Source organism: Herpailurus yagouaroundi, unplaced genomic scaffold (assembly GCF_014898765.1).
Source record: "Herpailurus yagouaroundi ecotype Mexico unplaced genomic scaffold, PumYag 186, whole genome shotgun sequence".
Classification (NCBI taxonomy): domain Eukaryota; kingdom Metazoa; phylum Chordata; class Mammalia; order Carnivora; family Felidae; genus Herpailurus; species Herpailurus yagouaroundi.
Window position 1 is genome coordinate 19889519 of NW_024412417.1, and position 18790 is coordinate 19908308.

Below are 18790 nucleotides of genomic sequence, written 5' to 3' on the forward strand. Positions count from 1 at the left end.
TCATTTGTGTGTTTATTTTTTTTAAGTGTAGAAAATTGTTTCAGTTGATTTATAGGCTTATGGGATTCTTAAAACATTTTGAGAAATCAGAGCTTAGAATCACTGCTCTGGATGTATTACTGTCTTAAGATAGGTCAAGATGCAAAAATCAGGACTACTAATCCTGATAGTTTCCAATTCAACATGTTAAAAATCACAGGAAGAAAAGAAAATTTATTACTACCTGGAACGTTGTGTGTATATGCATACATAAACACATAGCCATATGGTTAACTAAGGAGCACATTAATCTGCATTTTTCTTATATTTCCTAAGAGGGTACTTATGATCCTCGGGGAAAATTTTAAAGATTTAAATCTCCTGTCACATAATAAAGTTTTTAATAATTCACTGTCTCAATACTCTTTTGTGTCATTAAGTTTTACAGCACAGAAAAGTTCTGGAAATACAGTTTTGTGTCTTGTTTTTCTGTGTTCTGACCTTATGATGCTTGAAACCCAGTCCACCTCATTCCTATATACTCAGAGCACTATTAGGACTCTGGCTTTCATTACCAGTTCTCTGGACTTCCCCAATTTTTTATGTAGCATCCATCTTTTTCCTCCAAAGTAAACAATTTTCCAGGTAAATGCAAACTCCCAAAAATCCAAGGAAATGAAAAACTACAATTCATGACACAATATATTTAATGTATAAACAGGGTTATTTTTTTTAATGTTTATTTTGAGAGAGAGAGAGCATGCAGGGGAGAGGCAGAGAGAGAGGGAGACACAGAATCTGACGCAGACTCCAGGTTTCAAGCTGTCAGCACAGAGCCCGACGTGGGACTTGACTCAAGAACTGTGAGATCATGACCTGAGCTCAAGTCGGACACTTGACTGAGCCATCCGGGTGCCCCAGGGTTATTTTTTTTAACTGTAGAAGTTTAAGGAAAACTACCAGGATAAATCATAATTTGTGTGACAGCCTGTCACATTAATGGTGCCAATGAATTATATACCTCCTGCTGTGTTCCTGTGCAGTCCCTCTCACACTGACTCTAGACTTGACCATGTGACTTGCTTTGTTCAATGGAAGAAGAGCAAATGTGATGGAAACACAGGCTTGATAAGCTCTTGTGTATCAGTCTTGCCCTCTTGCAATGTCTGCTCTATCACAGGAATAAGACAAGTCTAGCCTACTGGAGCCATGCAAAACAGAGACAGCCACATCAGTGAACCATAGATTTTCAAATAGTCTTGTTTTAATGAGTTTTGAAGTGGTTTGTTGTATAACAATGGATAAGAGCTACACTTTATGGAACTTTATCATCTCTCTTTGTCTATGCCTGTTGGAAGAGCAAATGAATAAAAATTAAATGGAAAAAATTTTTTGGAAAAAAAACCCAAATCTTAGTATTTCAGCAAACTTTAACAATACTGGACCTGCTGTACTTCTATTTCCTCCCCTCTACTTCAGCTATTCAGTCCACTTAAATGAGTATTTACAAGAACCAACAGTTTAACTGTAATCCAAAAGTTCTATAGGTACAGAAGAAACTATCAATGAACAAAGAGTATGTGATAAATATTTTTATTTTTAAACACTGAATTGTACATCTTTCATATAAAAGATGAAATTCCAGACTGTTTTTAAAAAAATCATTCTAATACTTTACATTTTTTACAGAAGTAAATTTTCTCTAAATTTGCAGCTTCATTCCATAGCTTTTATAGAATCATAATCTCTTGAATATACTTCCAATTTCCTTTAAAAAATAAAAAATTCTTATAAGATAATTTAACATAGTAAAACTTAACAGGTTATAGTATAACTACTAAGCTTTCTGGCTACCACTGAATACTTTTCTCAGTACAGAAAAGCCAACATGTTGGGGTGATCAATTCTCTGTATTTACTTTTATTAAAAACAGGTTTTTGGTAGTGAGAACAAATAATCTCTCATTTGTTGCTTGAAAGCCTAAAATAGGATCATTGGTTTCTAGGCTTGCTACTTGCTGCTTAGCAACCTGCCCTACTTGCCGACCTTCCTTTCTGTTGTAAAGTACAGTGGACATGGGAGTGGGCTGGCGGTAGATGAACACTCGACGAAGGCACTCACACAGGGCTGCATACGAGTAGTTTGGAGCACAAGCAAAAAATTTTTTGTCTCTCTTTGATGCTTGGACGTAGCCTGTTATGAAACAAATAAAAACCCATATATTAAAAAGAAGGAAAATTGATTACACATTTAGTATTTCCCAGTTTTTATTATAAATTAAAATGCCTCGATAAAATATACACCATAAATATTCAACAGTGTTTGAATTCTGAACCATTAATGACTACTTAAAATTTCTCCCAATTGGTGCCAAAATAGAGCTTTAATTCTTAAGGAAGAAAGTAGGTAGGGTTTTATCTCTTTAAGAAAAACACAATATAGTTCCTTATTTCCGTGAATAATTAGGACACTAAAAATCTAAAAATCAAAAGGACTAAAAACATGTCAAACTATCTTTAAATGCCAAATAATTAAGCTCATCAATCACAGATGTGGCATTACAGAATCTTTTTTATCAAATAAATGGGAAAATATTTATAGGATACCACTATAAAGTTATTTCAGGAGTGTGTTCATAATATAGCCCCCAAGCCTAAAAATGCTAATGTGACAATGCATTCTCTTATTATTTCTATTATGTTAGTGGTATTTTTATACACCAGTGCCCACAGTGTAACAGGATTTTGTTGTACTTCAGCTCCCAGAAGTAGAACCTTGAGATAACTACAAGTTGGAATGAAAATTTAAGCATCTAATTTTAAAAACTTAATTAGAACATCCCTTGAAAACTAATTAAACTCTGTAAAATCTTATTCTTGTCTTTTAAAAAATTATCTTTACAGGTTAAAAGGGTATTTATGTTCTGAAGTATAAATTAGGATTTTCAGACTGGGACATGGTTACTGAATGTTATAACATGTGGGATAAAAACAGAATACTAACGTAAAGTGATCTCCTCAAATAACGAGCAAAGGAACTCTAGGTAGAGCACAGGAAGATCAATATTGGTTTTATAATTAAACAGGGTTTGAAGAGGAAACAGTGAAGAGGATGTAGATATCTGAGTATTTTAGAATTAGCTCTCTGGGCTAACCTTGAGAAAATTAACAATGTATATAATGTCTTGAGACTACAAATCAAATGTAATGTTGATTTAACTTAAGCAGAATTCTAAACAGACTTAGGGATACAAATGGAGAATCTAAGCATATAAAAATTATGTGACAGATTTCCTTACTGAAAAAAGAAGATTCAGAATTAAAAAAGAGGAATTATATAGAGGCCAGAAATTTTATATTCAAATTTTTCAATAAAACTCTTTATTTCAGGTCATAAAAATCCATTTGGAGTCTGAATTAACCAGCTTAGCAGCCTACATTATTAACTATAAGGGATAATTGACCAATCTCCTCTATAATTAAGGTTGTATTCAGAATATATAATTTTACTTCCTGTTCCCAGTTTAAAATAATCACTCAATAAAGCAGTAACTGTGCCTAATTTATATAAAAAAACTTCTCCCATACAATACTAATATAGTTTGACATAAAATCAATTATTGCATAAGTCTACAATTATGTATCTTAACATTTTTCAAGCCCTAGTTTTAAAATGCATTTCCTTAGAGCAGTTCTATGATGTTTTTGATGATTACTCTGAAGAAACATGAATACAAGTTCCATGTAGGGTATTGTCAAACCCACTGTTCATATTCTAATACCGCATAGCTTATTTGGAATAAACAAATGACTGATTAGAAGAATCAAGTGGTGAGATAACCACTTTGATTTCTATTCTGTGCTGATCTTCTGTACAAGCATAAAAATAGATTGGTTCTGTTCCAAAAGTACTAACATTCATCAACTATAGTAAAAGCAACCAAATATAGCACAAATCAATCCAAAGGTAATTAAGACAGATCAAATTAAAAAAAAAAAAAGAAAAAAGAAAAAGAAAAAAGAAATGAACTTAAAAAAAAAATGATCCTATTTTCTGACATAATGGAAAATGCTGTCAAAGAGCTTGCTTTATACCTAAAGCATTGAAAGTTGCAATGTGCTCCCACATATCATCTTGTTTGCTGGAGTGTGGTTGCCAGAGGAGGGCATCAACATCATGGCGTAAACAGAAGCAGGGCATTTCTTTAGGATCCACTATGACAGAGAAAAGGTACTGGTTGCTTCCAAGATTCACCTAAAATAGTGACAAAGAATAATTTACTCAACAAATTAATAATGATAATGATGATGCCAATAACTGACACACAGCTCTATAGGTCAGCAAGTTTTCTAAACTGTTTATACAGGCAGTTTGGTTACCTCTTCAGAAATGCCCCTGGGAGAAATGTGCTACTGTTATATCCATTTTAAAGTTCAGCAAAGTCACTTGCCCAAGGTCAGCCTGGTAATAAGTTGTGGAGCTGAGACTGAACCCAGCATCTATGTTCCTAACCACTACACTATACTGCCTCTTAACTCTTAGTATCCTAGTTTAAAACACAATATAAAACACTCGTTTATAGGCAGAATACTTTTTAAACCACAGAATTACAAATATGAAGTTTACAAATGGGAACTTGTAACAATTACTAAGTACAATGATAGCTAAGATTTATGAGCATGTGCTATATATACAAGGCATGTTATAAATATTAATTTCAACAATCAACACGCTTGTTATTATCTGCACTTAAGAGATAAAAGAACATGGGAGAGTTTGAGAACTTGTTCTAGGATACAAAGAAAAACCACAAAGCTGAGATTCAAACTCAAATCTGTTTACAAATTATTTAAGTTGATGTACTGTTTCAGTATCAATGTCAAGAATGTTTATTATGCTAATAATTTTTATTGCAATACTCATGACTAAAGGAATTCATTTTTAATACAAAACCATTGGACTGAGATTCATATTTGAATTCTACCTATAGGAATACTTCTTTTAATGAAAATAGGTTGAAATGATATTCTGTCTAGAAATGTTATCATCAGTTAAAAATGCCTAAATACCACACCAACAAAATCACATCAAATGTAGAAAACATGCATAGTACTTGATAAATATTGAATTGCTTTCATGAGTTTCAGGGAAGACTGGAGAATAAAATGTTGGGTTCCAATGAGAGAGACCTGACCTGTATTCAGTAGGGAAAACTGTGAAGTGGCTCTCCAGGAAGAGGATTTATTGGTACAGCTGAGCAGGCATTGGTTCCTGGTCACAGGAGAATTCTGTGACAGAGCAACCCAATTTCTGTTGCCCCAGCAGTGCCTGGGGATAGAACTTTTGTCTTCCTCGGAAGGGGAAGAGGATGGCAGACAGTGTTCACAGACTATACATGTTTTTTATGTAAATACACCTACAACGATGTTTACTGCAGCTTTGTTTATATAACATTGAAACACTTAAAACTGGTACATTTTTCTTAGGAAAAAAAAAATGGGCCCCTTATTCTGACTTAAATATTTCTTCTCTTCCACTCTCACTTACTTTATACATATCTCCATTAGAGTCATTGAGAGAAAGAGTAAGCATGAGTGGGAGGGAGGGGCAGAGAGAGAGGGAGACAGAATCCCGAGCAGGCTCTGCACTGTCAGTGCAGAGTCTGATGTGGGGCTTGAACCCACCAAACTATGAGATTGTGACCTGAGCTGCAATCAAGAGCTGGACCCTCAACCAAAGGAGCCACCCAGGCATCTCCAAATCCCATTAAAATATTTTTCTTTTGTTTATTTTGAGAGTGAGTGTATGGGGGAGAGGGGTGAGGGTTGGTGGGAGGAGAGAGCGAGAGAACCCCAAGAAGGCTCAACACTGTGAGCATGAAGCCCAACATGGGGCTTGGACCCATGAACCATGAGATCATGACCTGAGGCGAAACCAATCAAGAATCAGATGCTTAACCAACTGAGCCAGCTAGGCACCCCCACCCCTGCAAAAGCCCACTTTATAGTAATTATTATTATTTATTTTTAATTGAAGCATAGTTGACATATAATACAATATTAATTTTAGGTATATGACATAGTGACCCTACAATCATATACATTACAAAATGCTCACCATGATTAGTTACAAAAGTCACCAAAGTTGTTATAATTTGATTGACTATATTATTCCCTATGCTGTACTTTTGATCGCTGTGTGTACTTCTTAATCCCCTTCACCTATTTTGTCTATCTTCTAACCCCCATTCCCTCTGTCAATCATCAGTTCTCTGTATTTAGGAATCTATTGTTGTTTGTTCATTTGTTTTGTTTTTAGAGATTCCATATATAAGTGAGATCATATATTTGACTTATTTCACTTAGCATAATGCCATCAAAATGCATCTATGTTGTCACAAATGGCAAGATTTCCTTCTTTTTCATGGATAAAAAGTATCCCATTGTATGTATATACATATTTTTAAAATCCATTGATCCATCAATGTACACATATTGTTCTCCTATGTTGGCTCTTGACTATCATAAATAATGCTACCATAAGCATGGGGGTTAGTACTTGTTTTGATTTTGTGTTTTTACTTCCTTTGAATAAATACCCAGAAGTGGAATAACTGGATTATGTAGTTATTTCTATTTCTAATTTTTTGAGGAACCTCCATTCTTGTATTTTGCATAATGGTTTCACCAATGTACATTCCAACAAGGAGTGCACAATCGTTCCCTTTTCTCCACATCCTCACCAACACTTCTTCTTTTTCATACTGGCCATTCTCACTGGTGTGAGGTGATGATTCCCTGTGGTTTTGATTTGCACAGGGCTCGGCGCTGGCACACAGAGCCTGCTTGGGGTTCTCTCCTCCTCTCTCTGTCCCTCCCCCACTTATGCTGTATCTCAAAATAAATCAATACACTTAAAAAATAAAATAAAATGGGCTTTGGGAGAACATGCTGTGGTGGTGATTAAGAACATGGGTTTGGAAGCACATCTGAACTGAAATCCCAGTTGCCATTTACTAGCTTCCTAACTTAAATCTCTTCACCTCTTAAGTTTGAGCTTCCTCTTCTATAAAATGGGATCATATTCCTAATTCTTAAGTAGTGAAGATTAAATAAGGTAGTTGGTAAAATAATAGAAAATATGTATATATTGTGTTCTGCCTCTGGGTCCTGGCACACAGTTCCTGAAACTCTTATAATTTCCTAAGTGATAAGAACACTAGGAACATCTTTTGTTGTAATATTTGATCTTTGATCCAGGTTCCTGACACATAGCTCCTAACCCCTTGGTATTTGACTCTAAGTTATAGGAGTGTCTTTTGTTCTAACGAGATGACTCTTGGTGGGCTCCTGGATGGCTTCAGGATAGGGGGTGTTTGCCAGAAAGACCACACCATGATTAGGAGCTTGGAACTTTCAGCTTCACCTCCTAACCTTTAGGATAGGATCGTGACTGATCATGCCTGTGTGATGAAACCTTCACAAAAGTCCCAAAAGTACAGGCTTCATAGAGCTTCTGAGTTGCTGAACACATGGAAGTACTAGGAAAATGGCATGTCTGGTGAGGGAATGGAGGTTTTGTGACCTTCCTCTATAGTTTGCATTATGCATCTCTTTCACCTGGATGTTCATTATTATCCTTTATTGTATTTTTTATAATAAACTGGTCAATGTGCATTTTGTTAACTGTCTTGGCAAACTATAGAACCCAAGGAGAGGGTTGCTGAAACCCTGATGTATGGCCAGTCACAGGTATAGATGAACCTGGGATTTGTGACTGGCAGCTGAAGTGGGAGTTTGGGAGAGTCTTGCGGGAGTGAGGCCTTAGCCTGTGGGATGTGACACTACCTGCAAGTAGATTGTGTAGGATATCCTACTAGTCTCAGAAAACTACTTGATGTGTGGAAAACCCACACATCTGGTATCAGTAATGTTCTGTGTGGTAGCATTGTGAGAGTAAAGGAGAAACCCAGGGAATTGTTTTTCTTTATACAGTTGTAGATGCATATCAACCCAATACTTAATGCATAGTAAGAACAGTGTAAATTTTAGCAATTTATTCTATGTACAGAATGCTTGAATTTTGAATTCAATAATAGGCTTTGGAATTAAAGTTTCAGGTCATTAACTTTTCAGTCTGGCCTCATAAAAATACTCTGTTTCTGAACAGACAGAATCTTTTTCTTGATACTCATTTTTAATTTAATTTGGTAATAGCAGTTATTAGAGGTTCTTTAAATGTCTTTACTTTGACATTTAATCTTCAAAAGTCTTTAATTGCTAAGTGTTCTACAAAGAAAAAAAAGTATCAATTGACTACTTGAAATGCATTTCAAAATTTTCTCTAGAGAATATTTTACTCTAATTGTAGTTTTCACTAGTACTTTAAAGATAAACACAATCTTTTCTTTAATAAACATGAAAATAGAAGGAATGTGGAATTGTATTTTATTGGCCAGTTTATGGGTTTAGGATTTTTTTTTTAAGGCAATAAATTTGGCATTAGCAAAGAATGAGTTTTCCAAATTAGTAAATTGTCTAGTGTAAATGAGTTCTTCTCATTTAAGTGCTAAGACTATGTTTCAAGCCTTTTTAAAATCTTGCTAAAATTTATTATTTGCACATCTTATATAGAACATTCTGAAGAGAAAGTAACATTTTATTGATGGTTGAATGTCATCAGGGTAAACATGAATGTATATGTCTATGATAATACCCTTAGAGACATCTGAAATGAGTAGAGCTCTTTAACACTACACTAAGTAACCTCAGCCTTCTCCATTTTAAAAACGTATTTTCTGGTTATGCGTGGTTTGTTTTTGTTCCTTCCTTCCACTGCTAATAAGCTATTGGGGGCTACTTCTTTTGTCAGCATTTGCCCAAAGTAGCCATCCTTTCCTTCTTTCTTATTTGCTATCCCATTTTGCTCTTGGATACCAAATTGTGACCTTTGGCTTTGTGGTACCTGTTCCTGACTATCCAGGGAAACTTAGAGCATCTTACTCTTGACTCTTACAGGTTATTTGCCCATGCCAGGTAAATGGATAATGTTTCACTTTCCCGTTTTGTCTGCTTCAGATATTTTTGTTTTTCTGCATTTTCTTATGTTGATGCTTTTTTTTTCTATAGGATCATACAAAAGTGCACTTGATTTTAAGTGTACTTTTTTAGTTATCACACTTCATTTCATTTACTTAATTCACTTAGCAAAGCTAGTTACTTTAGTTTGTAATCTTAATACTGATTTGTTTTGCTTTTGGGTAAAATTATGTAGTGTGGATTTTTAGAGTTTGCAGGAAACAGAAAACCTCTGGAATTATCTTGAGGTGGATGTTTAACGTGAACATATGTGAAGATCATAGGGAACAGTGGAAACAATCAGATCTCATGAAGAACTGGGTCATTCTACAAACAAATGCACTGGCAAGTCAGGTCTTAAGGAGAAGTGGAATGTTGTTTAGAAAATAGTACCTAGTTTTGATGAACATGTAATCTACTTATCTCTTGAGAACCAAATGTCCCTTGTTCTGTACTTCACTGTGGTGTCATTGTGATCATATCACCATCTTCTTTCCTTCTGCTACTCATACCTGTATCCACCTCAGTCACTTTCTACCTCCTACCATGGTTTCTACTTACTTTATTCTCTCTGGGTATGTCTTTTGCCCTTCTGTTGGCTGAATAATTGTGTTTATTGTTCATTTTGGCATTTAGACTTCCCAAACAAGATTATTTTATTGTTTCAGCCAGCCAGTATCCAGTATGGGAAGCACCTGTTCAAAAAAACACTTTAATCTTGGATAAAAGATGGTTGCCTCTGAGATGCCCACCCTTGATTTTTTTTTTTAGCATAGGTCAGAGGAATGGAGTTTTACAGTACACAATTTGCCTACTTGTGTATATGGAACCTCTTGTGAATACTGAACCATCACTAATTTACTGATTATAAGTTGAAGTTCTAGGCTTTTTAGGCATGTTTATTGATAGTAAGCAAAGGAATTCCAGATTCTGCCTAGGATGAAGAAAGCTGGAAATAATGTCACTCCAAATGTAACAAGAAAAGGCTGGGTAATTTGTAGAATCATTACTTTTAAAAAATTCATCAGAGAGCTGAGGTTACAAGGAAACCAACTAGCTTGAAATCTGAGGAAAACCAGGTGTCACCAAGGAGATGGGCTAGGAGAACTGTTCCATCTGAGCATAGAAAGAAGAAAGAACTGCATAATTGAGAATTCAACTAACAAATTGCCAAAAGCCTAGTGTGGGACAGCAAGTATAGAATTCTTTGGATTTACACATTTTCTTATGATCCTCGACCAGTTCCTAGCAAAAAAGACCAGGAGAAAGGGAGCTGCTCTGATGGTACCGAGTTTTAGGAAGGAAGTGTCTTCCTCTGTGGAAAAATCAGAATGTCCTTCTTGGATTTTTTTCTGTAAGTGTCAAAAGTCTTAAACCGTTGGGAGAGAGCATTAAATCTTAGCATCCCAACAGCTCAGAAGACGACCTGTTGCAGATGAGGCGAAAAAAAATTAAAAATTTTAAAAACACCATCTCTGTGCCTGGAGGAGAAATTAAATCATCCTGGGCCTAGACTATTACAAATTTTCTAGAGGAAGGGCAGTATCACTAAAAAGTCCCAAACCCTGAAACCCAAGAACACATGGCCCAGGACTGAGGCTGAGCCAAGAGTCTGAACCCCTCATCCGTGCAACACGCCCCACCCCCCAATCAGGCTGGGAAGCACCAAGTAAGTGACAACAGCAGTCTACCACTAGAGAAGGAGTAAGAGCATAGAGAGATTCTCTCTGAGAGGCAGATGTACAGTGAAAGCCCAAAGCTTAGGGCAAATTAGCAGAGTTGGGGAAAATCTTCCATCAACTCAGCCTCCACCAGAGTGTAACTTAACACTAGGGGAATTTGAAGCGAGGAATGCACTGAGGGTAACCATAACAGCAAAACTCAAGGTTAGATCAGCCTTTTTACAACCCTCCTGTCATAACCACCCACACTAATGACCCAGCAGAAGTATGTCCACTCCCAGGCATAAATACTATTTAGCTCAGTCTCTACTGCTCTCACATCCAGTATTCAATCAAAAATTGTAAGGCACAAAAAAATGAAGAAAGTAAAAACATCCCACTGTCAAGAAACAAAGCAGACCAGGTAACCAGATTCAGATGATCTATATTTTGGAACTACAAGACAAGGAACTTAAAATAACTATGGGATTTTAAAGAGTTTAATGGAAGAGATGGGTTATGTACATAAATAAATGCAGAATTAGAGCAGAGAGAAACTGCAAAGGGTGAAAAAAAAAATCCTAGGGGAAAAAAACACAGCAAGAGAAAAAGGCTTCAACAAACTCATCAGTATACTCTATGGAAAAAGAATTAGTGACCTTGAAAATAGGTTATTAAAAATTAGTAGAACCTAAACCAAAGTGGGGGATGGGGCAGGGATTAAAAACAAAAAACTGAGCATCTAAATGCTGTCAGGCAATATTAAACAGTCTAACACACATCTGATTGGAATCCTAGAAGAGATATGGAACATTCACCAAAATAGACCATATTCTGTCCTATAACCAACGCATTTAAAAAATAAGAATCATAAACACAATGTTCTCTGAGCATAACAGAATTAAATTAGATATTAGTAGGGGCACTTGGGTGGCTCAGTTGCTTAAGCATCTGACTCTTGATTTTCACTCAGGTCACAATCTCTCAGTTCATGAGTTCAAGCCCCACATCAGACTCTGTACTGACAGTGCAGGGCATGCTTGAGATTCTCTTTCCTTCTCTCTCAGCCCTTCCCCACTCACACATGCTCTCTCAAAATAAATAAACATTTAAAAAAATTAGATATTAGTAAAAAAGAAAAATTTGGAAAATCCACAAATAATCTGGAAATTAAACGACATGTTTCTGAATAACCCATGAGTCATAGTGGACCTCACAAAGGAGATTAGGAAATTTTGTACTGAATGAAAATGAAGCATAGTGCATGTGAGATGCAACTAAAACAATGTTTAGAGGGAATTTTATAGCATTACAGGTTATATTAGAAAAGAAAAAATGTCTCAATAGTTTAGGTTCCACCTTAAACTAGGAAAAGAAGAGCAAACAAAATCTAAAGGAGATAGGCAGTACAAAATTTATAAAGGTTAAGAGCAGAAATCAGTGAAACTGAAAATAATTAAGAAAAGCAATGAAACCAAAAGCTGGTCCTTTGAGAAGATCAAGGTAAGTCTCTTGCCAGAATAACCCAAGGAAAAAGAAGACAGAAATTACCAATATCAGGAATAAAAATGTATATAAAGGTCTAAGACACTAAGTTGTAATAATGAAGTAGTATGAGCAACTCTTTCATATATTTGATAATTTAAGTTAAATTCCTTGAAAGACAAGCATTACATTTCACTCAAGGAGAAATAGATAACCTCAGTAGTCCTGTATCTGTTAACAGGATTCAATTTATTGTTAAAAACCTTCCAACAAAGAAATCTCCAGACCTAGAATGCTTCACTGGTGTGTTTTACCAAAGAAACAATATCAAACTGTTCCAGGAAACAAAAGAAAGGAACAACTCTCAACTTATTTTATGAGGCCAGCATTACTCTGAGAGCCAAAGATATGACAAGAAAAGAGAAACTATTATTCCTGATGAATGTAATGCAAAAAATGTCAGTAAAATATTAGTAAATCAAATCCAGTAATAAGTAAAAAGGATAATACATCATGACCAAATATAGTGTATCTTGGGAATTCAGGGCTGATTCAGCATTCAAATTAGCAATCAGTGAAATTCAGCATTACCAACAGACCGAAGAAAAATATTTTAGCCTCCATTTATGATAAAAATGCTTGGCAAACTAGAAATTAAAGGCAACTGCCTCCCTGAGGAACCTAGAATTAACACTGTACTTTATGGTAAAAGACCAAATGCTCCTCTCCACTAAGACTGCTAACAGGAAAGGGTATTTGCCCTCATTACTCCTAGTCAGTACCATGCTGGAAATCCAAGCTATTGAAGTAAGGCAAGAAAAAGTAGGAAAAAGCATACAGTGGAATATTACTCAGCGATCAAAAAGAATTGAAATCTTGCCATCTGCAACAATGTGGATGGAACTGAGTATATTATGCTAAGTGAAATAAGTCAATCAGAGAAAGACAAATATATGATTTCACTCATATGTGGAATTTAAGAAACAAAACAAATGAACACAGGGGAAGGGAAGAAAAAATAAAAGAGAGGAAGGCAAACCATAAGAGACTCCTAAATACAGAAAACAAACTGAGGTTGCTAGAGGAATACTGAGTAGGGAGGATGGGCTAAATGGGTGATGGGCATTAGGGAAGGCACTTGGGATGAGCACTGGGTGTTGTATGTAAGTGATGAATCACTAAATTTTTCTCCTGATACAATTATTACACTATATGTTAACTAAATTAGATTTAAATAAAATATTGAAAAGCATAAATAATTATCAAGAGATTCTAATATAATCATGAGAAAGTGAAACCAGACATTTTTAGGTGTTATCCTAAATCACTGTTTATACACAATTCCTTTAGCTACTCTTAGTTTGCAACCTTTGAATAGAATTATAAGCCTATTTTCCTATCATGGCCACTGACCAACTGAGGAGGGATCAAACATCTTTTAGTGGCATTTTTTTTTTTTTTTTTTTTTTAGTGGCATGATCTACTTACCTTGGGGAATACTAGGCAGGCTGGAATTTATTTTTTTTTATTTTTTTTTTCAACGTTTATTTATTTTTGGGACAGAGAGAGACAGAGCGTGAACGGGGGAGGGGCAGAGAGAGAGGGAGACACAGAATCGGAAACAGGCTCCAGGCTCCGAGCCATCAGCCCAGAGCCTGACGCGGGGCTCGAACTCACGGACCGTGAGATCGTGACCTGGCTGAAGTCGGACGCTTAACCGACTGCGCCACCCAGGCGCCCCGAGGCTGGAATTTATTAAGTAAAATGAGTATTATACAATCTCTTACTACACAGAGAAGAATTCTAAATTATTTACTTCATCTAAAGGGTATGTTTTGTCTTATAGTATACTATTATTTGCAGTTAGTATCATCAGACTAGTTAATCTTGATTTTAAAACTTCCAGAAACTTGGTTTTGAGTATATTTAAAGCATCCAAAGCTTATTTCAAGAATAACTTGTTCACTTTTTATGGGCAGATCTACAAACTACTGAAATATGTGCATTATAGGAAAGTATAAAATTGAAAGTGATGGGCCTACAGTTAGAATTATAGATAAAATAGAATTTATTTGACAATACAATGACAAACTGAATAATGAATTTTGCATTTCTTATTTTTGAAATGGTGCAAGATTTTAGAAATTTGTCTCTAAATTAAATATGCTAGATTAACACAGAGTCAGGTTTTTTTTAATAGCTATTCACAAATTTCTCAGGCATAAAATTGTTTAAAGGCTTTATGATCTCCATAAAGATCACTCTAAAGTTGCCGTGTTTTCCCCATTAATGTTGCTCATTTCATTTGTTTAATTTGGGATGACTATAATATTTAAGGCAGAATGTATAGAAGATGCCTAGAATGGTAATAAAGGATATTTGCATTTACTAAGGTCTTTCTAAGTGCCAACCCCTGTGTAGGTGGCTTGAAATACATTTTACTCATTATAATAATTGTGAAATAAGTACTATTATTATCATCATATTTATAGAATAAGATAGGGGCTAAGTATCTTACCCAGAGTCATCTCAAAGAACATAAAAGGAAATGAGGTAAGTTCTACAGGAAAGGTATAAATTATTGATGCATCATTTCTTTTTATTAACACTGGAGAAAGTTCTCTTTGAATATGGCATACAGTACAGCATAGGTCGTTTTGTGCTTCACAGATGCAGCTTTTTTTGTTTTTACAACGCAAAGTTTGTGGCAACCCTGTGCTGAGCAAGTCTACTGGCACCATTTTTCCAACAGCATTTGCTCAGTGTCTCTTAGTCACATTTTGGTAATTCTTAACAATATGTCAAACTTTTTTATTATTACTGTATTTGTTATCATCATCTGTGATTGGTGATCTTTGATGTTAACTATTGTAATTGTTCTGGGGTGCCACAAACCCCACCCATACAAGATGAACTTAATTAATAGGAAGGCATCTTAAAGGCTGAGAAAGGCCAAAAGCTAAGCCTCTTGCCCCAAATGGTTAGCCAAGTTGTGAATGCAAAGGAAAAGTTCTTGAAGGAAATTAAAAGTGGTACTCAAGTGAACATACCAGTGATAAGAAAGCAAAGCAACCTTAACTGATAGAAAGTTTTAGTGGTATGGATAGAAGATGAAACCGGCCTCAGCATTCCCTGAAGCCAAAGCCTAGGGAGACTCTTAACTCTCTGCAATTCTTTGAAGGCTGAGAGAGGTAAAGAAGCTGTAGAAGAAAAGTCTGAAGGTAGCAGAGCTTGGTTCATGAGGTTGTTTCATAGGTACCTTAGTCATCTGTGTGTTTTCTTTAGAAAAATGTCTGTTCAGGTCCTCTGCCCAGTTTTTAAAACATTAGTTTTTTGGTGTTGGGTTCTAGGAGCTCTTTATATATTTTGGATATCAATCCCTTATTGGATATATCATTTACAAATATCTTCTCCAACTCAGTAAGTGACCTTTCATTTCGCTGATGATTTCCTTTGCCATGCAAAAGATTTTTAGTTTGATGTACTCCCAATTGTTTACTTTTGCTATTGTTTCTCTTGCCTGAGGAGACAGATTGAGAAAAATATTGCTAAGGCTGATACATAAGTCTTTACTGCCTATGTTTTCTTTTGGGAGTTAAATGGCTTCAGATCTTATATTTACATGTTTAATTCATTTTGAGTTTTTTATGTATGGTGTAAAAAAAATGGTCTAGTTTCATTCTTTTACAATGTAGTTTTTCCAGCACCATTTATTAATTTTCCCCATTGTATAGAGAATATACATATTCCCTATTTGTCATATAATTTGTCATGTATTAATTGACAAGATCAGCTTGGGTTTATTTCTGGACTCTCTATTCTGTTCTACTAATTTATGTATCTATTTTTGTGCCAGTACCATACTGTTTTGATTACTATGGCTTTGTGTAGTGTAGTTTGAAATCTGGGATTGTGACACCTCTAGCTTTGTTCTTTCTCAAGAATACCTGGGCTATTAGTAGTAGTTTGTGAATCATACAAACCTCAGGATTTTTTTGTTCTAGTTCTGTAAGAAAAATGCTATTGGTACTTTGATAGGCATTTCACTGAATATCTAGATTACTTTGAGTATTATGGACATTTTAACAATCTAAATTCTTCCAATCTATAAGCATGGTGTATATTTCCATTTCTTTGTGTTTTCTTCAATTTCTTTCATCAGTGTTCTATAGTTTTTAGAGTACAGGTCTTTCACCTCTTTAGTTACATTTATTCCTAGGTATTTTATTATTTTGGTGACAGTTTTACCTTTTTTTTTTAATTGAAGTACAGTTTAACATCTAATGTTCTATTAGCTTGAGGTGAACAACATAGTGACTTAACAAGTCTTTATGTTATGCTATGTCTACCACAAGTGTGGCTACCATCTGTCACCATACAGTGTTATTACAATAGCATGGACTATATTCCTTATACCTGTACCTTCCATCCCCATGATTTATTCTTTTCATAACTAGACCTGTTTCTTCCACTCCCTTTCACCTATTTTGGCCACCCCTCCCCTTTTCACCAGTTTGTTCTCTGTATTTACAGATCTTGTTTTGCTTTTTACTTATTATATATTATATATTCTACATATAAACAAAATCGTATGGTATTTGTTTTTCTCTGTCTTACTTCACATACCCTCTACCAATGTCCAGCCACATTGTCAAAAAATGGCAAAATTTCATCCTTTTTCTAAGATTTTTTTAAGTTTATTTAGTGAAAGAGCAAGCAAGGGAGTGGTGGCAGAGAGAAGGGGAGAGTGAGAATCCCAAGCAGGCTCGACACTGTCAGTGCAGAGCCTGATGCAGGACTTGAATTCACGAACCATGAAATCATGACCTGAGACAAGGTTGGATGCTCAACTGAGCCACCTAGGCACCTTTTTAAAATTTTTTTTTTTTATTTTAGAGAGAGACCACAAGTGGGGAAAGAGGGGAAAAGGGAGAGGAAGAGAATCTTAAGCAGACTACATGTTCAGCACGAAGTTCAATTTCACAATCTTGGAATCATGATCTGAGCCGAAATCAAGAGGTGGACGCTCAACCAACTGAGCCACTCAGGTACCCCCAAGATTTCAAGATTTCACCCTTTTTTATAGCTGAGAAATATTCCAGTGTGTGTGTGTGTGTGTGTGTGTGTGTGTATTCACATACCACATCTTCTTTGTCCATTCTTCTATCGATGGACACTTGGGTTGCTTTCGTATCTTGGCTATTGTAAAAAATAATGCAATGAACATAGCGGTGCATTTATCTTTTTGAATTAGTGTTTTTGCTTTCTCTGGGTAAATATCAGTAGTGGAATTACTAACTTTTACTTCTTCCTTATCAATTTGGATGACTTTTTTCTTTCTTTTTCTTGTCTGACTGCTGCAGCTAGAATTCTCAGTACTATGCTGAATAAAAGTGGCAAGAGTGGGCATCCTTGTCTTATTCCTGATCTTAAAGGAAAATTTTCAGTTTGAGTATGTTAGCTGTGGCCCTGTCATATATGACATTTACTCTGTTATGTTTCCTCTATACCTAACTTCATTGAAATTTTTTATCATGAATGGATGCTAAATTTTGTCAACAGCTTTTTCTGCATCTATTAAGATGATCTTAGCATTCTTATTCTTCATTTTGTTGATATGGTTTATCTCATGTTGACAGATTTGTAGATAATAAGCCATTCTTGCATTTCTGGAATAAATCCCACTTGATCATGGTGAATGATCCTTTTAAGGTATTGTTCAATTTGATTTGCTAATATTTTGTTGAGGATTTTTGCATCTATATTCATCAGAGATATTGGTCTAATTTTCTTTAAGTGTCGTTGCCTGGTTTTGGTATCAGGGTAATGTTAGCCTTATGGAATGAAATTTGTAAACATTCCTTCCTCTTCTATAATTTGGAAGTCTGCGAAGAGTAGGTATTACTTTTTCTTTAAATTTTTGGTAGATTTTACCTTTTGAAGCCATCCATTCCTGGACTTTGGTTTTTTTGGGAGTTTTTTGGTTACTGATTCAATTTCACTACTAGTTATTAGTCTGTTCAGATTTTTTTCTTTCTGATTCAATCTTGGAAGATTGTATATTTCTAAGAATTTACCCATTTGCTAGGTTATTCAATTTGTTGGCAAATAATTTTTTGCCATCGTCTCAGTCCTTTCTATCTCTGTGGTGTCAGTTTTAACTTCTCTTAAATTTCAGATTATTTATTTGAGTCCTCTTTTTTTTCTTGATGATTTTGGCTAAAGGTTTATCAATTTTATCTTTTCAAAGAACGAGCTTTTTCTTTCATTGGTCTTTTTTTTATTCTCTATTTTACTTGTTTCTGCTCTATTCTTTATTACTTTCCTTCTAGTAACTTTGGGCTTTTTCTTTTTCTTGTTCTTTTAGTTGTAAGGTGAGATTGTTTGATATTTTTCTTGTTTCTTGAGATAGGCCTGTATCACTATAAACATCTCCCTTAGAAAGGCTTTTCCTGCATCCCAAAGATTTTGAACCATTGTGTTTCTATTTTCATTTCACACAAAGTACTTATTAATTCAAAGGGGAAGATGATAACTTGGGAGCAGGGAAACCAGGTGAATACCACCCCAATTAAATTTCATGCCATA

At 35.2% G+C, this 18790-nt stretch overlaps 1 protein-coding gene across 1 annotated transcript in view; it reads right to left on the reverse strand.

Annotated features, from left to right (window-relative positions):
• Positions 1–911: 911 nt before the first annotated feature.
• Positions 912–18790, reverse strand: part of NUDCD1 (NudC domain containing 1) — a 75625-nt gene continuing 57746 nt past the window's right edge. The window contains exons 9-10 of the mRNA XM_040494872.1: positions 4074–4233; positions 912–2172 (exon numbers count right to left, since the gene is read on the reverse strand). Of these exons, the coding sequence (XP_040350806.1) occupies positions 1880–2172; positions 4074–4233 (453 nt within the window). The 3' untranslated portion in view covers positions 912–1879. The remainder of the gene's footprint in view (positions 2173–4073; positions 4234–18790) is intronic.